We start from the raw sequence: 22570 nt of genomic DNA, 5'->3' as shown, positions 1-22570 counted from the left end.
AATAGAATGAGTTGCAAGTATCTGAAAGTAATAGGAGCTGAAAGTAGTATTCAGGACTTCACAAAAGATTTCAAGTGACTGACAACAACTGTTTCAATCATCAAATTCATCTCGGTCCAGTGGACCCCTGTGTATGCTGGTTTTTACTACAGCCAATCTCTTGCATAATACATTTTATACACATGTTTTAGTTATTGAATTCTTTATTGCCTATATGGTCTTTTTCAGTGTCCACATTTTCACCAATTAGGTGACCTCAGCTTTAACTAAGACTTGGATCTTTTTCTTAACCTGTATTTTTATGATAGTTTTATAATAGCAATTTAGTACAGTAGGTATAATTTTTGTAATGTGAATATGTGTAACAATGTGAATATGGGAATATTCTTCATGGCGTGGATAGTTATTTTGAACATAATGCAGCTTAAGAAGGTAAAAATCCCTCTAATGACTTGAAGGTTGGAACGTAGGAGCAGGAGTTTCAGAACCACTGGCGATGTTGTTAAAAGATTTTACTTAATGCTTCTGATTCCACTACTAAAATATATGATGTGTTATATACGTGTTATTTTAGTTTTACACATTCAGTGAACCTAATGTAGTCCATCAAAATAGCCAGGAAATCACCAACGTAGTGAAGAGGGGATACACTGTAAAAAGTAATCAACTTTCTGCCATAGTTTGAGTGCTAGTACTAGTTTTAGTACAATTCAGTTACCATGTAGAGGAAAAATCTAAAACTGGATCCGACATTCATGGTGAGGTATGTGTGGTGATGAGTATTTAGTTTTTACATTTAGTTTTTATTCGAAATATGTCCTGCCTTATGCAATAATAAAAAAATGGGGAGGGAGGGAGTGTGTCAGCAGATTCCATGCCATCCAAAAAGGAAATAAAAGAAAAGAAAAAGCAATAGATTATTTTAAAATGGCAAAAAAAGCCTAGCCATCTAATTATAGAAGAGATTATATAGGAGTGCATTTGGAGGTCGCAAATTATATTTAGGGCATGTATCAGCACTGGGATACAAATCAACCTTAAAAATAAAAAAAATCCTGGGATTGAGGTTTGTGCGATTCTGTTCCCGAGCTGAGAGAATGTGATTACCTTTCCCTCCCGTCCCCTGACCTCCAGGCTTATTGTAGAGGTAGATATCCGAGTCAGGCAACCCGCTGCTGGAATGAAAGTAGTGCTGTAAAAATAAGAGAAAAAAGACACCCCCGCAGTTATAGGGGAGAAAGGAGGAGTCAGCACATTTAGCCACAGCAAACTTCAAACAGGAGAAATAAATAAAAGGACAGAAGAGCAAGTTCTGTTTCCGCGTGTTACTTTAAGTGCGCAATGCCGCAAAATTTCCATTGTTTGGAGTGAACTGTGTATTGTGTCACTGTCCAAATACTTACGGACCTCAGGCGTTTTACTCAAGGCAGTGACTTAATATACATGATGCAAGGCCAAGTATTTTTAAAGCTCTCTATCTGAACAGCCCTGCCCTGCTCCTATGACCACAGGTAATAAACCTCAAGTGATAACAAAATGGATACGACCAGAAAGTTTCCCCGTAAACACACGGTAATAACAAATAATGGCATTGCACCTAATGGTATTTTTTTCAAAACACTCAATAAAAATGTGAGAGCCCCTACCGATCTGAGTTATGATGAGTACCGGCTTGAAGCCCGAATTTCACACTGAAAAAACCGTTATGTAAATAAAGAAATAAACTGTGGTTGCACAACAAAAAACACAATCGACTCGGTAGCGTATTCCTTCTTCTTTTGTGAACATTTATACCTATTCTGTCAAAGTTTCACTTCTCAAGCATACCACTGGCCTAAAGACACGCCACTTTTCCTCCTAAGACAAAAACGTCTCATTTTAAACGGTTTGTTGAACTCCGCCTGCTGTTGCTGCCCTGAAAACCTGTGTGAGCTACGCTGTGGGCGCGCTACCTTGAAGTGGTGAACCATGTTGCTGTCGGTGTACTTGGGGATGTGCAGGAAGATGAGCAGGTTCTGTCGGAGGTAGTGCGCCGCAGCCTGGATCCAGGTGAGCGAGTACTGCGGCAGGATGAACTCCATCACCTCTGTGGCTGCGGATCCCGGCGGCTGGATGAACTGGGGAGCCAAACCTGGACGTTAAAGTGGTTTTACCACGACGTCTCCACGCCGCTGTAGCACGCATACTGAGATGCACAGCCACATTCACCAATGCAACGTCACCGTAATGTTGCGGTAAAGTTAGCATTGTGTTTCGCCATTTTAAGCCTATGGTCAATTGATTGCCGAAATGTAAAAAATTTTAAGTCCAATTCAAATGTAATAAAATGTACGGTCACAAAATGAAAAAAAAACCAACATTAATTCTGAATTGCCCACAAAATGAGTGGTCTTGTATCAGGATCTGTTGAGAGTTATTTTTGCGCAAAAAAAGTTTTTATGTTTTATGCTTTTTTTGGGGTATTCATAACACAGAAATGGCGCAATGTATCAATACAAAAATCAGTAGTTGGCGAGAATGTTGCCATCATAGTAGCCCTGCGAAATGGAATTGAGAGTGGCTTTAAACGGGTGAGATATTGAGGTTTAAAATTTGCTACTTTGAATGGAAGTGCCAACCAACGCAAACATATAGTCTCGACATCTATTTTAAGCAAATATAGGAGTTAAACCCCCCTCCCTCCAAAAGAAAAATGTTTATTTTCCTCTTACACAATCATGTTTCCTTGACAACTTTGAACTCCAGAAAGTGTTATTCTGACTGGGCTCCAATGCGTTATCTTCTTAAAAGGAGACTGACAAACCACGGCGGAATAACAAGCAGCTTCTAGATTTGGCTGCTCAAAAACCTATTGCCTGAAGGTACACTCAAACGCTTGTCAAGTGCTTCCAAATGCCATATCCTGCAACCTATACCATGTAATATCTTTTACTCTGTTTATTGATTTAATGACAAAAATGGAAAGTGGGGACTGTAATGCACAACTCCTGTTAACATGGCGAGCGCCCTATGTATACAAGCAGAGTGCTTTTGAGCATTAAATTCCTACAGAGCCAGTCCAGAGCTCTCCCAACAGGCCTGCGGTGATCAAAATAGGGTGTGTGTAAACACAAACCTCTGTACACATAAGCGGGTGGCATCGACTGGGGTGACTCAGCAGATATTGTTTTCTATCTTAACAGGCACCAGGAAAGGCAGAGGTGGAATTAACTTCAAGCTGGTCATGTTTAAAGTTGGTCAGCCGTTGGTTGGCATATGCTAAATGGTTGGCATTTATATAGCGCCTTTATCCAAAGTGCTGTACAACTGATGCTTCTCATTCACCCAATCACACACACACACACACTCACACACCAACGGCGATTGGCTGCCATGCAAGGCACCAACCAGCTCGTCAGGATCATTTGGGGGTTAGGCGTCTTGCTCAGCAACACTTCGACACACACAGGGTGGGATCAAACCGGCAACCCTCTGACTGCCAGACAACTGCTCTTAATGCCTGAGCCAATGCTGCATCCAGCATATAGGCATTCTGACCTGCATCTGGAGAAATTAAGTCAGGTCTCTAAAAAAACGAAAAAAAAACCCTGCTGTTGGGCCTTAACCCAAAAACTACTCCAGGGGCTGTATCCCTGCTCTTTCTCTCACCCCACTTGTAACTTTTCTCTCTGGCATTTCTTCCAGGGCATCGTTCCAAGAGAACATGTTCTCCATGGATCCCCCCTTGTTTCATTTATGAAGTCTTTACTGGTGAATGAGACAGCGGCAACGTTTACCGCCTCATCTAAAAGACCAAACCTCCAGCGATGCCCAGCGACGCTAAGGGTCATGGGCTGTGCTAAGACGGGTGTTTTTAGCATTAAGTTCAGAGGAAGGAAGCCCCTGCTGGGCCAATAACACCTTCTCTAGCAGCAATACACCTTTCCTGACATGCCTCAAATCAAATAAATGATGAGGCCTAGCGATGCTTCCCCTCTCAGCGAAAGATGGTTAAAAAACGTCTTGCCAGGTCAAAACAAGATTTCCTACAAGCCTCAGGTGACAATCCGCTTTGACTGGAAATCTAAAACAGAATTGCCTTGGCAGATTAAAAACATTTTGGTGACAACTGAAAGGCATGGATATCGATCCTCCCTATTCCCTACCTTGTAAATGATTCATTTTAAACATTGATAACAGAACCAGGCTAATACCGTTATTCAGCTGAATGAGCGATGTGTGAGCAACTTCAAAAAGTGTCAAGTACCGAGTCCTCAAGCCCCAAAAAGAGTGCAGTTTCAGAAATGCTTTCAAGTCGGCAGCTAATTGCAGGAGATGATTTGGGTTCACACGAGGGATTCAAATGCGGCTTAGCTTTTGTCAACCCATGTCTAATAATCACAAGAATTCAGCTATTCTATAATAATGAATGCCTTCAAACTAAATTTGATTCAAAGTGTACTCTACACACCCACTTCATAAATCAGTCCACAACTAATCAATTAAAGGTTCAATAGGTAAGATTTTGTGTGAAAACATTGCTACATGACCATTGTATAATTGAAGAAGGCTCACTGGCATGTGCCTGTGTTTATAGTCCTTACATTTCAAAATATGCAGGTGATGCACGGACACTCTCTACCAAAACATTGTAAAGCTGGACAATAATTCAAGCTGACTGGTTGAGAATTGATTCGAATTTCCATAGCCAATGGCATGCCGGCACGTTTACAGAGAAGGGAGAGGTATAAACAGTGTTGTGGTTTGAGGGTGTTTGTTACTGCAATTCCTCTCTTGGCCGTTAGGAGTCCAAAATTACCTATTGTATCTATAAACTATCAAAAAAGAGAATAACAGTAATACTGTTACACAAACTCCTGGCTAATAAGGACATAAAAAATTGGGGTGCTGACCACCAGGCGGCAGCACTGACCCTGCATGCAGATATGGCCACAGCTGTGATTCATTGCAATCACTGCATCTGTGGCCAATTACCTCTTTTTTGGGCTACATAAAAGAGGCTGAGGGCTCATTCCAATCCCTTATCCCTTTTTTTCTTCTCCTTTTCCTGCCACTAGCTCCACCCATCGGGAGAGGCTAGAAGATGGATAAAAATAAGTTAAGACGGGGAAATTGAGAAAACGTGAATTCGGCAAGTTTAATGTCCTTGCTCCTTGAAATTTCAGTTCGAAGCCATGGCAGTTACAGACGCGGCAGATGGGGAGAGGTAGACCGATTAAATGTCATGCTTTAGGACAAAATGCTTCCGCTCATGTTTCCTCACAAGAAAGGAAAGTTTGGGAGTTCTTAACTTCTACTTGAAGGAATATTTAACGGGTTGGAATGTCCTTAAAGGTGGCGGACTCTGATCGATTTCCAGGTCAGGAGCAAGTAAAAGATAAAAGAGGAGGGAAAAAAAGCGATTTGAATGAGCACCTGGTTTCCAGGCCTAAGAGAGAGGATTAGGGATTGAGGTAGGAATATTGGTGTTCTTCGGTTTGCCTTCGAGTTTTCCTTATGGATGTTTCGCTTCCCTTTCCCCCTACCCTGGATTAATCTACGTTTGAATGGTTTTGTTGTTGTGTCAGACATTTTGGTTAATAAATAGCCCGGCATCACAATGATGACCGAAACAGCTCATCTAGGTTTGTCATCGTAAGGTTTACTTATCACCCGGATTTTGCAATTAAAGGCCCAAAATAATATTTTTTGGTGTGTTTTCATATCATCCTGGAGACTAAAAGCATGCAACTGTTTTTTTGCAAAGCTGTTTGAAAAACAATTTCCCATGTGAAATGATGTTTGCTTATACATAATTATTTGATGAAATTGGCAAATGTTAACGCAGAGAGCTGACCGCAGAAGGTGGAGGGGGTGGGGGAGTTGAGCTCTGGGGGCAGGGTTCGGGACTTAAAAAAAAAACCAGCGCCACTGCTCTTGGGAAAGATTTAGCGGCCATTTTAGGAAAACCAGGAAAAGAACGCTGATGTGTGGAGCCTTTAAAGAGCAATGGGACAAATGAAAGCTAGGGACAAGACAAGACCTTGTAGCAGCAAGAGATATTAAAGTCCTGGGTTCTGTATCTACCTGATGTGTTTGAACAAGAATCTGTGCCTTTACAACCGCTGGTCCCCAGGACTCCAGAGTCCTCTCTCTTCCAAAATATATATTATTCATTGCTTATTTTGAACAGCCACTTACAACGGCACTAACTAGCAAACCCATATTCATGCATTTTAAAGTTCCAAATTCACATTCAAACTGTATCAGATAAATGCAAATTAAGCTTGGTGGACCAGACCTCCTACTGTTTTTCAAATGTAACAGTTTCAACATTAAACTGGAGCTCGGTGTTTTAAGAATTGAAGATCACTCTCTGTGCTTGCGCAATACAAACCCCCTCTTAAGAGACTGAATTACATTACAGTTAGTTAGCTGATGCTTTTATCCAAAGCGACTCACTATTGATGAGACTAAGCAGGGAGCAATGTGAGCAATGTGGGGTTAAGGGCCTTACTCAAGGGCCCAACAGCTGCATTGATTTTACCGTGGCTGCACTGGGGCTTGAATGACCAACCTTCCAGGTCCGAGTGAAGCACCTTAGCCACTAGGCTATAGGCTGCCCCACATAATTAATCACAGCCTAACTTTGAGCAGGCAGAGTGAACGATACCGGCATGTGCAAACGAGGGCCAGGGAAGCAGGGGAAACGTGCCCAGTACCTCCACGTCGGCCGGCGTGAGCTTGCAGTTGCGAACAAGCATAACAGTGATGATGTCCAGTGTGGCCTCATCCAGCCGCTTGCGTAGGACCTTGACCAGCTCGTCCGTGATCTCCGGACCTGCGTAAACGAGGGGAGAGAGTGGTAAGGGCCTCCCGCATTAAGGCCACTTTATACTCTAGCAACAGTGTGTCACTGCAACCGGCGACGTGCAAGGGATGTTGTTGGCCGCAGCAAGGTTCGGTTTATACTCCGGGCGACTCAAGAGCGTTTATGATATATTTTTGGTAATAACAATGACCACAGTCTACGTAGGGTGACAAAAGACTTTCAGGAACGTTCTGCAATTTCAGTCAAGCGAGACTGTCGCTGGACTATAAACTGCCCTTTAACCCCTTATGGGCAGATGCGACACATCTCCCTTAACAGACAGATGCGACCTGCACATTACATCAACCTTAACAGACGGATGTGACCTGCACATTACATCTCCCTTAACAGACGGATGTGACCTGCACATTACATCTCCCTTAACAGACGGACAGAATGTTGTATTTGATCATATGACCGTTGAAATGCATTGTGAATTCTAGGCCTTTCTCTGGGTTTTCTATAGGGTGCCTTAGTGCATAATGGGTTAAGGTCAATGGAGAGATTCAATAATCAGACCGGGTGGAACCATGCACTCTGAGCAAATGCATTATTAGTTTCTCTGAAGGACCTCGTCGACAGTAAACATGTTTATTTTCCGATCAATCCTTTTCTGGATTATAAAAATCTGTCTGAAAATCACAATTCCAAACATGCAAACGAACTTGGTTGTCTATTGCAAATCCTAACTGCAGTTTGACTTGAAGCTCTGTTGCTAATGGCTTAATCGATTTCAAAAGCTTCGGCTGCGTTAATCAGATACATTTATTTGGGGAAATGGCACCGTTTTCAAACCGCTCAATCGAACCATGTTTTTGTAGTTAGACTAATTTCCTGCAAATTCCTTTCCACGTGAGTAATCAACAAAAAGGTTGTAAGAATAGTTTGACAGGCAGAACAAAAAAACAAAAAAGAAACAGCATTTCCATAAGAAATGACTCAAGTCTGCACCAATATTCTAAACACAACCATAGGAAAATCAACAGTGCCATCTGGCAGGCAGCCAGCAGTACTGAACCATGGATTCTGTAAGTATGCGTCAGGTTGTACATTTAAAAGAATCATCTCAGCCTGAGTTCATTTCAGTTGCCTCCCATAAATCTGCTGGATAGCCCATTAGTGTCTGCAGATTTAATCCAGGATAGAGACACTGTAACGTTGAGCAGCAGTGCATAGTGAGACTCTGCTTGGGCTCCCTGCTCCTGCCAACAACAAGCTGCTCCTGGTTTGATCCTCCTCCTCACGACCAGTCCCTGCCCTCAGTAACTCCAGACTCCGATCGTCTCACATGCCTGACCATCAGCAGTATTAACTACTTCACATCCCTCAGGTAAAAAAAGGCATTAATATGCCTTACGTTTTACTCCACTGTATCATTGTGATTAACTGGACAGTCTGACACCGATAAGAGAGTATGGTTTTGGTTCAGTAGCAGCTACATTTGATAGTAGTCATTTGACCTTTGAATAACCTTAATCAGTTGGGTAACAGATACTCAAATATACACTAATCCGAAACCTTATTTTTCCATTTAATTCAGGCAATTCTGAGTCAAATTGAATTCAGGGATAAGCGTATTGCTTCTCTTCTCAAATCAGAACAAAATGCACTGTAAAGAAACGTTTATTCCTTTAACCATTTACATGTCTTGTAATGAAACAAAGTAGAGTTAAGAAGCATCACGCTTACTTGCTCATTGCGCAATTCATTTACCTATTATTGTTCATCACTTGCACTTTTATGCTATGCTGCTGTGTCACAAGGACAACTCCCTGGCGATCAATAAATGAATATTCATTGTGCAAAAAATAGCTTAACTGTAGGTAACATAATTAGCAAAATAGCCATATACTTGGGTGTTCCTTTGATGTGGAGAAAAAAAAAAAAAAAAAAAAAAGTGTGTCTGACATTCGGTCTGTTTGATCAGCTGCACGAAAATCCAAAAAAGCACATATTTCACAGCCTCTTACATCAGCCTTTACAGATATAATATATTTCCCCTGTGCTAAACTAAAACATAAAAAGCTAACACAGGAGCGAAGGGTTAGCCACTTTTGACAGCTGAGCAAGTCAGACATTTAATTCCAGACTTTCAAACGAGCAAATGTGTAAGAGCTTGTGTGACATTTTGTTAGTGACCTCATTCCGAGGTACACCGTTTAAAATTTGACAAGTATTTACTTCAAGGGTACGTGTCCCAACTGTGCTTCAAAAAAAGCTTCTCGAAATATGAGGCAAGACATTTTTTGCAACATTATGATGCATACCGGCTGGAGATTTAATGGCCTTAAACTTTCAACTAACCTGAAGCTAGTGCTTTCCAACTCTACTAAGCATAAAATTGTGAATGACTACAGCACATATTCAGTAAAATGTCCGAGTTGTATCGCAATGTCAAAATTAATTATCAGATTGCAGAGGTGATATAATTAAGCTTTCAACGGCACTGTTATTGGATAGGGCCAAAGAGTGTAAGACAAGCGAAAACCCTGCCTTCTGGTCCGCGTGGTTGGCTTACTTGCACCAGACGAGATCAAAGTAAAAAAAATAAAAAAAATAAAAATTAAAAAGTAAATATTTCAGTATTTCAGTCCATGTATCTGACCCTGGTCTGATCATAATTTCTCCTTCAATTATGGGAGGTAGTGTAATTAATACATCAGTGTATCATAATTTATTATCAGATTGTGATTGGACGCTCGGTCGGCCACTCACCAGCCTGGCCCACTCCATGCACAAGCAGCAGGATGTGCTTGTCGACCTGTCCAATGGGACGGGAGCCCTCCAGGGAGGACCGGGACCCCTGATGAGGAGGAACAGACAGGAGGACAGACAGAGACACAGACCTCAGTCCAGATATCCATCCATCCATTATCTGAACCCGCTTATCCTGAACGGGTTCGCAGGGGGGCTGGAGCCTATCCCAGCATACATTGGGCGAAAGGCAGGAATACACCCTGGACAGGTCGCCAGTCCATCGCAGGGCACACACACCATTCACTCACACACTCATACCTACGGGCAATTTAGACTCTCCAATCAGCCTAACCTGCATGTCTTTGGACTGTGGGAGGAAACCGGAGTACCCGGAGGAAACCCATGCAGACACGGGGAGAACATTCAAACTCCACCCAGAGAGGCCCCGGCCGACGGGGATTCGAACCCAGGACCTCCTTGCTGTGAGGCGGCAGTGCTACCCACTGCGCCATCCGTGCCGCTCAGTCCAGATATGCACAGTAAAATACATTTTAAACCCTTCAGACCTCCTCCTGTCAACTGATCTGGGACCAGCTGGATCCCTCAACCTGCCACCTAATCATCCCCTCATTTTAATTTGCAAAGAAAATAGAAAAACTCTCTTCTTCTCCACCTCTGATGTGCGGTGAGCGTTCTGGTGCAAAATGGCTGCCATGCAACACCCTGGTGGTACACATTGGCGGGGGTGGTTGAGGCTAGTTTCCCCTCATCACTGCACTGTGCTTTGAGTGTGAGAAAAGCACCATATAAAAGCATCAATCTCTGCAATGATCCAATGTTGATCCCACCCCAATTCATGTTAAAAGTGTTGAAATGTTAAAGGTTCAAAATCTTAACACTGACTAAAGGGCACTGTCTGTCTTCACGCATTTAAACCTCTGTCGTTAATAAGACTGCCGGTTTCACTGGAGCTTTCCTGTCCCCAGCTGTTCCAATTGAGAAAACAAAATGCCTAGCTAAGCAGCGATTTAAATGATTGTTGAAAGTTCAGGTGAAACGCACTGCTCTTTCAGGAACGGCTTAAAATGTGCCTGGAGTTTCTGAATTTTAAATCCAACCAATGCTTATTTAGTGTTTCTTTAAGCAAAGCCATCTTTTCAGCTGAGCATCAGATAATATTATAATATTACTGCCATCTCTGCTTCTCAAAACTGGAGTAACTACCTTTCTACAGCTGCTTTACAGATGGTATTGTGCTCTTTCCGCATTCTTTAGCCATTGCTGTCCTTAAAATATTCACTGTATTAAATTAATTTGGTGTTTGAACGGCAGAAAGGTAATAAGACTACATTAGTCCTCCAATCAACCTAAGAAAACTGAGGCTGTTTCAACAATCTAAGCAACCAAAATTAAACATAAAACATAATGTGATTAGTCACTTCATTGCCTCCAAATGAAAACATGAACTATGTTGGCTCTTCAGGGACCCAGTTTCCAGCCCATGCACTAAATGAAAAGAGTCAGTGGGTTACCGAAAGGTCTTCACTGTAGATGGGCTCCTGGCTGCGGGCCAGGCCCACTGAGCGGGACATGTGCAGGGGGTTGCCATCCAAATCTGAAAACTTCCCACTCTGAGGCGTCTCTGTGAGTCTAGGGACAAGATGGGTGGGAAAAAAAGACTGGTCCAAAGACTGCAAAGGTAAGCACTGGATGACCAATGACAGAAAGCATGAAGACACGTCTACCTGAGGTAGAAGACTGATTTCGTGGTACGCTCCTGGTAGACAAACATGTTCTTCCTGTTGACAACGCAGAAGGCATTGAGCACTGACCGCAGGGCTTGAATTGCTGGAGTGGAAAGGGGGGGAAGGTTGTTCAGTTAAGAACATTCTAATCACATATCTGTGACCTTGCACTTAGTGTTAAAGATAGTCCAACCATTACACGACAGCAGCTATTTCACTCAGGGGACAATGTGCCCTGGAGCAATGTGGGGTTAAGGGCATTGCTCAAGGGCCCAACAGCTGCAGATATTATTGTGGACACACACCAACCACCAACCTTCCTAGTCCCAGTCATGTATGTTAGCCACTAGGCTACAGGCTGCCCCCCGTAAGCCTTCGTCGAGCTGCCCCCTTGCAGCTAAGCCCTCTTAAGCTACCTCTTACCTCCTTAAGCACTGAACCTCCTGGGAATATTGAACAAGTCAAACAATCACAGCACCAGTCTGATACATAGTAGTTCAAAAGTAATTGTAGAGTGGTAGTCAGTCAAAACACTACAGGGTCCAAAGGAGCTCCATCACAGTGTAAAATGACCCATTACAGTAGGGCTGCTAAAGCCGCTTCATAGCCTTGATTGGTAGGACCCCAGGTCGGACAGCGTCTGGGTTTAAAGTGGGCTACAAGAAATTCACGCCTCAAGGAAAACATGAGTGGCCCGCCACCAAAAAAGCCGTCACCTCTTGACACACCCATGTTGGGCCCCATCTTGAGCCGGGGGTGAATGTGGATGACCGTGCTCCACACCACGTCGCAGGCGAAGTGTCCCGGGATGAACTGCATGGTGGCGGCCAGGTAGTCCCTGGGCTGGTAGCTCTCCTCCGCGTTGTAGTCTGCCGGAAAAAGGGAAGGGGAAACCTTTCAATGTCAAAGTGGGGGGGGAGGGGGGCAATAACCCTGCTCGTTTGCAGCCCTGCCCTGCCCCCCTGTTCCCCGAGAGATGTCCGCTGTCCTCGCCCATCGCTCAACGCCTTTGCACCCAGGCCCCGGCCTCCGCCCTCTTCAGCACAAAGGTCCACATGGCCAAAATGATTTCAAATCAGCAGACAGACCCCCGCCTGAGGGTCCGAACGGCTGTCTCTCGATGCACACCCAAAAAATGTTTAACTATGCGGACACTCCCACGTGGTAATAACGGCACGTTACTCCACGTTTGGGATAATATCGAGACACAACTGCAAAGCATATACACGCTCCCAAAGCATGTTCCTTGCAATTTGACGCTGCCTAAATCCTAAATCCGTCCACGTGCAAAATATAATCCAGGCTTTAATGAGATGCGATTAACTACCGGAAGCTGTGGCAAAACAATCAAAGGTATTAGGAAATTATGCAAATAATTCAGTTTTTTTACCGCCTCAATAAAAATGTAGTAAATTACGTCATGTGGTCCTGCTCGACAGGCTGGACAGTGTCGAGACCCCTCCCGCACCACGGCCCATCAAAGGTGCTGTCCCCGATAACCTTGGTGTATTGGCTAAGCAGATCTTTCCGCTGGCCCTTATTGATCGGGCCCCATTATAAAGATGGGAGTGAGTTCACAGCCAGGGAGTCGGCGGGCCTATGAGGACTGTGTGATGCATTATTAACTAGCGCTTGTATTAATTGTCCATTAAGGCTTCCATGGATGGCGAGGATACATGTTGCGACACACATACCTATGACCTCATTTTGATTTCTGCGCAACCGGATATCAGGACAGGAGCTAGTAAATCTGTTCCAGAAGACCTGCCCTCAGAAACTCTCCATTACACGTTGTGAACACACAACCATTCATCTTGTCGACTGCTTGACAGGTTTTCTGACACCGAGCGAAAGTTAAATTGAACCTTTTGCAAAATAGGGTATTTAATGGGGACTTCTGCTGAAAAGAGATTGATATGTTGTGGCTTGGTTCGAGAACAGCTGGTGCTCTTTCATGTGGCAAATTACATGAACCCAAGTAAGTCACTTAAGACTGCTTAGCTTTCACACGGTAAAAGGAAAATCACTGGGTTTAATGCCTCACTAAAGTAAGTACCACTTATCACCAGAAAACCAATGTTAAAGTGGACTGCTTTTCCCAGACACAAGGGACTGTGTGAGTTGTGAGTGCGCCATCGACTGACCGTCAGAACTGGCCATCTTCTGCCGGTACAAGGACTCGTTTTTCCAGATGTCCTCCTCGCTCTCGGCCACCAGGAGGGAGTTGCACACGTGGCTGTCATGGAGGTCCTTCAGCAGGAGGCGCTGGGGAGGGGAGGAGGTGACGGTCAGAGGGGCAGGTGGGGTGGGGAGCATGGGCAGTTGGATGTTAAAAGCACATGGGCAATATGTGCTGTGGTTTTGGAATATTTTCATGGGATAATGGGTGAAGTTCATGTAAACTCCCACGTGAAACCGCTTAAGTACACATGCAAAAAACCTTGCATTGTGACTGGCTCCGAAGAAAGTCTCTCGGCCAATCACAATGCAAGGTGCTTTTCACATGTAATTTCACTTCATTTTTACCGTGAGACTCATGTGGATGTTCTGTCAGGGCCGGCACCTGAGGAAACGGAAAGCGGGGAGGCTTACCTGGTTGACCACGCGACAGATCTCCCCGATCTTGCGCACCACAACATGGTGGAGCTTCAGGTACTCGGGCACCTCCTCCTCTTTCTCAGCCTCTCCTGTCCCCCCCTCCTTCCCTCCATTGAAGCTCCTACGGGAAACACAAACGAGAGTTCCTAGCCGTGCCATGCAAACATGCACACCCAGCTAAACAAGACCGGCACACGGACAGACTATGGATGATTAATTAGCAAGCAGATGACAGACTCTGGCGTTAAAGGTTTATATACCTTTCAGCCTATACCTAAAATAACTTTGAATAGGAGCAATGGAAGGAGCCTGGTTGGAATAACAGTAAACAATTCAATAAACGCTTCCCTAGAGAGCATTCCCAAAGACCTTAACAATAGAGAGTTCAAATCAAATTTCATAAAAACAGTTGACATAATGGGTCCTAAATCCCAAGGTGCTCTTTAATTATCGTATCGACCTAAGTCATCGCCTGTCCTCTGGGTAGACATATATAAACCCCATATAATCTCTGTGGAGTGCAGTTGAGGACTGTGTGAGTTTGATGGGAGGCTGTTTGGTTTGTGCGCTGCACCTGGAGTGAGAGTACACCTCCACCCTGTCCTGGTGGATCTTCACGATCAGCCAGAAGTCGGGCATGAGGGGACACTGGGTCTCCTGCTCGTCCATGGTGGGCCCTTCACACTCCGAGTCGCTGCTGCCCCCGTCGTAGCCTGGAGGGAGGAAGGGAGAGAGAGGGTGAGAGAGGGAGAGAGAGAGAGACAGATGGGGGAGGGAGGGAGAGGGATACAGGAAAGCATATGAGACATATAAATCTGTACAAATAAGTTAGTCACATTTCTGTCACTTTTCATTTTCTCCAACTACTCTTCTTGCACCAAGAAACAGACAAGCAGACCTTCTCAATGTTAAATACTAATGCTGAATGGAATTGTGTCGGTTCTTTGCTGTAGCACCACTGTCTCTGTGCCTAGTTGTGGAGTTACCCCCAAACAGCGACTGAGAAAAGCAATCCCACAAAATACATCCCCAAGTGACTTGCAAGGCTCATTTTAGCCTTGATTTGGGGCCCCAGAACTGGGACAAATGTGTAATTGTATTCAACTGCGATTTGATTGGAGCTTGACTGGTGTATTGGAACCTATCAAGTGCAAACCCCTCCCTCTGGTCCTCTTGGCTGGCTCAATTGCACCAGGCAATTGAATCATTCACCATTTGAACTCAAAAGAATTACGTAATTGTTCCAGGTTTGCTATGACCACAGGAACCCCAAACCAGTGTACATCAGTCGAGGGTTGCACAAAACCAGTAGAGAAACAGGGTTCGTACCGAGCATGTCAGAGTCCAGACTGCCCTGGCTGGACACCACACTCTGCACCCGGCTGGGCCTCAACTTCCCGCTACCTGGAGAGAAAACACACCTTTTCAAACAGGAAACCGACTTCAGGACTCCCCGCCGGTGCCCGCACTGCATGCTGGGAATGGCTCTGTCAACCGACTTGCAGGGGTTGTGGTGAAAGAGACGTGGCCGTGAGAGAGACATGCTCTCATGTTTTATTTCGTAGGAGCTGTCCTCGGCACGTCGGATGGTGGACGGGGCTTGAGAGCGGGAGGAGACGGCTGGGAGCGCCGGCAGCCTGCCGCTGCGGCGCGGCATCTCTTGCCGGTGACACAGCTGTCATCGGCCTGTCAACAGCCGTGTGGTTTTAACAAGCCAGGAGACATTCGGGCAGGTTGCAAACATGCTGACAAACAGCATTCAACCCAAGTCTCAGCGGCCTGTCAGACTGGAACATTCTATATGAGGTGGGTAGGAAACCTACAGTGTGAAACTGACAGAATAGTATAGTACACTGTCTGAAATGTACAGTACAATTTTATAAAAATACACTTATTGTCATTCTGAAAATTGTAATATGATGGTACCAACTGTTTTGTTGTCATTATGGTAGTCTGTATGGGTTATTCATGTGCAAATGATAAACACGCCCTTTGTCTTTTTAACCTTTGACTTTTGAACCCAAGACTGAGGTTAACCAACCCTATGGCTTAAATCACTGGTAGGCTTATTTTTTACCAATTTTTGACAAATAAGAAAATAGAATGTCAGCAAATAATATCTATTTTAAGATTTTATGGCCCGAGCAGAATTAACTGCAATAATTTTGAAATGGGTGAAAATACAAGAACAACATCTGTGCATTCATATTATTATTTTTTTTTTTTTTCAAATGCACTAAATGCTTTTGTTAATGCCCAAATGCCTTGAGGTTATTTTCTTTATTTTTCTCAGTAATGTATGTAGTTAAGATGACACCTATTCTTGTGGTATAATTGGGAACACACCCATGATCTTTTAATGGATTCAGGGAGCACGGGGAAGATGGCAGGGAATATCTAAAAAAATGCCTAAAGAGGGCGACGCTGCTGCTGGGTTGTGTGTACCTCTCTTGGTACCTCTTGGGGAAACTAGGAAGAGTGCCGAGTTGGCCCATCGCGTCTATCATCCATCATACGTTTCCATCTCCGTCTTCACACAACCGTACTTTACCACACTTATTCCGTCAAAACCGAACAACACCAACACAAACGACAGAACCGTTTGCGACCGAGCAGGAGTTCGGATCTGCCGGAGCTGAGCAAGCAGCATACGGTGGTGAGTGTTCCCGGTGAAACTTCATCGGGTAATTTCAATCCTTCAGCCGCCTTTTAAAGTGTAGTCATAACACCCTGGACAGGCGAGCGTAACACTCCTCGCTTGTATGACAGGGTAGAATTTTGAGCTGTCCCTGCTAAATCACCCCGGCGGGTTGCGGAAATTGCGGCTGGCACTTAATGAGCTGTCCACAGTGACTTTTCACAGTTCCTCCACCAAGACTGAGGCCTGGGATCAATCAGCATCGGTCCTTCACTTAATCCACCTTTCGTGCACAAACTCCGTAACTCTTTTTGTGAAAAGACCCTTCTTGCCCCTAATTATTAGTCAAAGCTCAAGACGAATGCTAATTAAATACCAGCCAGGATCTCAATTCTCCAATATGCCGGTATTTTCATAAAGGTCAAACCCCTGGAGAAAGACTCCAGCACTTACGGAATATTTTACCTTTACCGCACATCTTCTGATTCAAATATTTTCTAAAACATACGTTGTTGCCTTACCATATATTTTTATGTTTACAGTGGTTTAATTTAGAATGTACTTACTAACTATTTACTTTGCTGTTGCACTTCATACACTTTGAAGACGACACTTACGTACTGCCTGAACGACCAAGCAATGCCAGCTTAATCCATTCATACTGGGTTTTGGCCACAGTCTGTTGAGTTGGAAGACTGGAACTGCACTCTTTTGCCTTGGCAACATGCTAAGACACTTCACAGTCTTATGGTTTTTGAACATGACTGATGATGGTATTGTGGAATACATTGAATATTAACACCACATCTATAAGGGTTCTTAAGGTGATCTTGCCCTGGTAGAAATTCCAGCAACCAATGTAATCTAGCTGGAACCAGCTTCTGCTTCAGCGAGATACCATCTGGAATACGGTGATGGTCTTTTGTCTGACTTGATCTTGCTAGCATGTTTGCCATCTCAACCATCTTGTTGCCAGCTTGATCATATCCAAACCAGCTTAATTCTAGCTTAAAGACAAGCTGTATTTTCCACCAGTGCTAAAATTACCATTGTATAGAGAAATAGGCCCCTGTCTATTAGCAGCAATCTTGCATTACCTTGCATCATCTCTATTTTTGGACTCATTGATTCACCCTGTACAGTTTGTGACAGCTGGGAGCAGGTTTTGCAGCTACAGCATCCACAGAGCAGCTGTCAAGGTGGCATCAGAGTTTTAAGCAAGATGTTATCCGGAGATATATTTCTACCAATAGTGTTGACTTTTACTGAAATCATGTTTACTCAAAAATCGAAATCCATAAACCATACAGCTGATATCAGGATCATGGCTAGCCCAACAAGTTTTTAAAAAAAAACATTTTTTTCCATTAAATAAAGTGAAGTATGAGTATTTGACTACTTTTCTGATGTCTGGGGATTACCTGGAGAGCTAGAAGTGAGTGAGAAAGTCTGCGGCAAGTGCTGCCAGCTGAGTTTCTTACAATAGTACAGGACAGTGTACCCAAGAGAACTGATGCAGTTTTAAAGGTGAAGGGTAGTTACAAGTTATTTATTTTAGCCGCTTACTGTTCTTTATCGTAAATTTTGCAATATTCCATTTAATTATTTTGGAAAGTATCTTCGCTTTACAGAATCGTTCTACATGTCTAAGACTATTAAACGGTACTGTACATTTTTCTGACCACCGAACATTTTATACAATTGCGTAAGTGTTTCATGAGAATTCACGCAACTGGCGAGCAGGTGAAAACAGGAGGCTAGTGAGCTCCGTGGCGCACTGTCTGTGGTTTTAAGTGGATGGTCTGCGAGGGTAGGGGGGTGTTGGGGGGCACTCACTCTGAGTGGCGGACTGCACCGACTCGGCCAGGCTGACGGCGGAGGGGGTCTTGGGGGGCGAGGCGTGGTCAGAGGACCGGTCTGTGCTGCCGCTGGGCTGCAAGTGGGGCGTGCCCACTGGCGGTTTGTCCCCCCCAGCGGAGCTGCTGCCAGCTAAGCTCTGCGGCCAGGCCTCCTCTCGGTCCCCCTGGCAGGTCCGGCTGGTGTCGCTGGGCTCCGGAGCGGGGTCGCTCACAGGCTGCCTGGCCCCTGATCGCTTCTCCTCTCCCAGCCCCTACAGGAAAGAGCATCGCATTGTATTCACTGAGCAGTCATTCACATCCACAGCAACAAGACTGATACACTATTCTCTTGAAGAAGAGTCAATTACCCAATCAGTATGACTTTCTTTATATGTACTCAATAATATTATCACATAATAGATATGCATTTGCAAGATAACCATTTCACATCTCACCACAGAATTAGGCTCCGCCCTCTCCACCTCAGGTTCACTGTCCATCTCTTTCCCTGCTGCGTTCCGATTGGCTGATGCCCTGAGGGTTTCTTCCACCTCCCCACTGTGATTGGGCTGCTGGGAGGTCTTGGTGTACTCCTCAGTGTTCGGGGCCTGTTCGAACACCTTCCGGGCAGCCAGAATCCTCTGGGAATGAAGCCGGCTGATGGACACATAGTGGAAATTATCCAGTTCCCCATTCAGCAGATAGCCAGAGAGGGACATCCTTCGAAATTCCTACATGGAGACAGATCAACAATTACTTCATTTTCATTTTCAGAATGCTTTGAAGCCCTCTTCTGGCAAGAAAAGAGATTACAACATTGCAGCAAAGGTCCAAACCAGGATTTAAAAATAAAGCATTTGGCATAGCTTATTTTTACAACTGCTGGCTTACATTCATCTCTCAGAAAAAACAATACCACAGATCTTTTATTCCAGCACATATACACACATCACTGCTTGTGTCACATTGGAGGCTATTTTAATTTCAGAAGAAATCTATTTTAATTTGAGACAAGAAAATACCCTACATATACTGCCACATTATTTGTGCTGACTGACTTAGTTGATTTGTTGTTGGAGTCCTGTTTGTCAGTATATAAGTCACTGTATAGTGTTTGAATGACAAATTTCCCCTTGGGCATTAATAAAGTATGATCTCTCCATCTCAGAGCAAAAACGTTATTACGAAGCGACAGACTGCTCTCTGCTGTAGGCCCCACCTCTTTGAACTTCTCCAAGGACTGCTCGGGGCCGAAGACGAACTGCAGGGGCACCACCTCGCAGTGGCAGTGAGGCCGGCCGCTAGAGCGGTACACATGGTCGGCCACCTTCTGCAGGGTGCAGGTGGAGATGACTCTGGAGTGCCGGAGGGCGGAGACGATCTCGTCCTCCAGCAGCCAGCGGATCTGCAGGGGGAGGGGGCGAGGAGGAAAAAACAGGATGGGAATTTCAATGGATTCGACAGACCAGGTATGAGCGCACTGAAATGGGGGGAGGGTGGAACTCTCACCTCATCCATGGTGGCCAAGACGGCCAGCTTGTGCGGGATGGGGAGTTTGGCCAGAGGATCTCCCGAAACCCTGAAGGAAGAAGGAACGGTCAGAGAGAGTGTGTTGACAGTTTCTGGGGAGAAGATTCAAAGTGATGTCTTTCCTCGCAAACCAGCTGAATTCAGCTCCACTGCCACCTTGGTGGCTTTCCAAAAACCTGTTCCCTGGACGCCCCACCCCAAAACTCACCCGTCCACCCCTGACCCCCGCAAGCCATCCAGGGTCCCCATCAGCTCCTCGTCCGAGCGGTAGGACGACGGCTGCCCGGGGGAACGGTTCAAGGACACACTGCTTTCTGAGGTGTACCTGTAAAAACACACACACGGTATATATAAGCTCAATACAGGCCCCCTAAAGCCATGTTCTATAGTGCATTCTCATCAACTGCCATTTTCTCACCTGTTGTGGTGGAAGTCAGAGGCCATGACTTCAATCTCCAGAGGCAGGGTCAAGACGAAGATGTCAAGAGTGACCGACAGCTCGTTCAGATCAACTGACTGAAGGGACTCTGCATTCTCCAGGCAGGATATAACCTCACCTGTGAAGCACACATTTCAGTAGCCATCTCAGACTTCATCCATGTTGTGACATCAACACAGAGTAAGCAAACAAAAGTAAATCATTGCAGGAGGTCAAATTTAACCCAACAAATGAAAGCAACGCAGCCAAAAATACTGAAACCATCTAATATTTCCTCACTGAAAACACCACACGACAGCTTTATCATCTCACCCAGGCAGGTGGGAAGTGTCTGAATGGGCATGGAGCCATGACAGTTCTTCACGTTGACGGAGCAGGTGAGGTGGACGAAGAGAGGGGGCATCTCAGGTTGGGGCCCCTCTGGCTCCAGTAAAGAATCCCCCTCCAGGATACTGAAGGAATCCTCGTCCTGGTTCACAGTGTTGGAGTCCGACAGGGAATCGTTGTCCGGGAACTTCCTGTCGGCGCGCTCTTGGTACTCCACCTCCAAGTCCGTGTCGCTCTCGGTAACGATGCAGCAGCCCGACACATTTTCTGTGGCGGGAAAAAAACACAAAGAGCAAAATGGTCACAAAGGTTGCAAAGGCCACGCAGATAAACAGTTACTCAGACAAAACAAATTGCAGAAATAAATGAAAATAAACTAAACACCACCCAAACAACTTGCCTGAAGAACTGCAAAAAAGCTAAACACCGTCACATAGAAGCAGGGTGATCATTTTTCCAAAGCAGTTTTCAAGCCTCAGCATAAGGCCAGTAGAGCCTTCTTCGATCACGTGTTATACCTCCCCCAGTCATCCACAACAGCAAGTTAATTGCCACTTAGCAATGATTGACAGCAGGGTTCCCACAATACCCAGAATTAAAATGAACTGCATTCACATACCACTTGAGGCGAATGCTGGTGCACTTGGTTACCAAAATAAGTTTCTTTGTGTTATATTCCATCCATGTTTTATATTTTATCCACATTACTTCTCCATTTGTTAGGAAAACAATTAACCACTAATTGTGTGATCAGTGAGGCAGTTGTGTTAATGGGGACATCTCGAGTGTTAGTAATGTAAGTGTTAGATACTAATTAAGAACGTAAATCACTGTGGATCATGAGCTTCAGATAAGAAATTACGATCCTAATCATACGCAAATATACAGAAATAGAAAGCCAAAAGCACTTGGATGGAGATCATCAGGTCAGCGGTATTCCTAAACCAACACCCAAACAAAGGTACACACGCAGATGCTTGTAGACAGAGATTCGAGTGACTGAGGATCACTAGAGCAGTAGCTCTCTCACCATCCTCGGTGGCGAGCTCAGCCTCTGAAACTTCAGTCTCCTCGCAGGGTCTCCTGTCTTCCTCATGGTCCGAGTCCTCCTGAACATGAAGGAAAAGATATTACAGGGATTAGATAGCACCAGCCATTTCAGGGCTTCCATGATAAACCACACCGACCACTCACCTCTTTCTTAGCCGACGGTGGGCAGTAGAAGAAGTAGTGTGGGTTTGAAGGCACGGTCTTGAAGTACTGTGCACCAATTTCCATGAATTTGTCCTAGGGAAGAGAACGTACATAAAACTAAATGAATATTTGTGAAACTGCAAAGAAGTCTGGCACTTATCCATAAAAAAAAATCCAGATAATGTCTTGAAAATATGTCTCGACTTTATGTTGCCCTTTTTCATATTACCTGTATAATTTTGTGCAGGTCAGGGAACACCTCACACTTCTGCTGGGTCTGTAAATGTGACAGAGGGAATTCTGGGAAGACCTTCTGGGGTTTAGGTTCCTCTGGAGCCACAGGGGAGGTTGGTGTGGAGGGCTTCCATCGAGACTCCACGTCACTAACATCCTCCGTCTCCACACTGCCAGCAGAGCAACAAGCAGATCATTCATAAAACTGTATATAACTTCACTTCCCCCAACATGGCCGGGATGCTCAAGAGACACTGATGAAAAGGTGATTTATCGTCTTATATGTAGAGTACAATCTTTCAGTTCCTGCATTTTAATGCATTCTGTTAACACTTTTTAACATTATTTTTAGGTGTACATCAAGACAAATGGAGTGCAAATGCACTTCAGACGCGAATGCAAACTTCGATTTGTTTGGTTATTTTGCATTTAAAATGCAGTTTCTATGAGGTACTGTAAAACATGCAAGTTGTATGGAAG

The 22570-nt window shown here is 44.6% G+C and overlaps 1 protein-coding gene across 17 annotated transcripts in view; it reads right to left on the bottom strand.

The window, feature by feature from the left end:
• szt2 (SZT2 subunit of KICSTOR complex) overlaps positions 1 to 22570 on the bottom strand; it is a 95522-nt gene that overhangs the window by 43329 nt on the left and 29623 nt on the right. For 16 of the 17 annotated variants that reach the window (XM_061237377.1, XM_061237388.1, XM_061237386.1 and 13 more), the window contains 21 exons: positions 22086 to 22260; positions 21857 to 21949; positions 21693 to 21771; positions 20648 to 20929; positions 20315 to 20453; positions 20105 to 20221; positions 19876 to 19945; positions 19586 to 19771; positions 18822 to 19097; positions 18365 to 18638; positions 15220 to 15294; positions 14465 to 14603; positions 13885 to 14011; positions 13437 to 13557; positions 12009 to 12161; positions 11293 to 11395; positions 11080 to 11197; positions 9566 to 9653; positions 6702 to 6820; positions 1953 to 2117; positions 1108 to 1192 (listed from right to left, as the gene is read on the bottom strand). In XM_061237377.1, coding sequence (XP_061093361.1) covers positions 1108 to 1192; positions 1953 to 2117; positions 6702 to 6820; positions 9566 to 9653; positions 11080 to 11197; positions 11293 to 11395; positions 12009 to 12161; positions 13437 to 13557; positions 13885 to 14011; positions 14465 to 14603; positions 15220 to 15294; positions 18365 to 18638; positions 18822 to 19097; positions 19586 to 19771; positions 19876 to 19945; positions 20105 to 20221; positions 20315 to 20453; positions 20648 to 20929; positions 21693 to 21771; positions 21857 to 21949; positions 22086 to 22260 — 2984 coding nt within the window. The remainder of the gene's footprint in view (positions 1 to 1107; positions 1193 to 1952; positions 2118 to 6701; positions 6821 to 9565; positions 9654 to 11079; positions 11198 to 11292; positions 11396 to 12008; positions 12162 to 13436; positions 13558 to 13884; positions 14012 to 14464; positions 14604 to 15219; positions 15295 to 18364; positions 18639 to 18821; positions 19098 to 19585; positions 19772 to 19875; positions 19946 to 20104; positions 20222 to 20314; positions 20454 to 20647; positions 20930 to 21692; positions 21772 to 21856; positions 21950 to 22085; positions 22261 to 22570) is intronic. The other variant, XM_061237381.1, reaches the window with a different exon arrangement.

This window comes from Conger conger, chromosome 4 (genome assembly GCF_963514075.1).
Source record: "Conger conger chromosome 4, fConCon1.1, whole genome shotgun sequence".
NCBI lineage: Eukaryota > Metazoa > Chordata > Actinopteri > Anguilliformes > Congridae > Conger > Conger conger.
The sequence above is the reverse complement of the archived record's forward strand: the minus strand, read 5'-3'. Positions and strand labels throughout refer to the sequence as shown.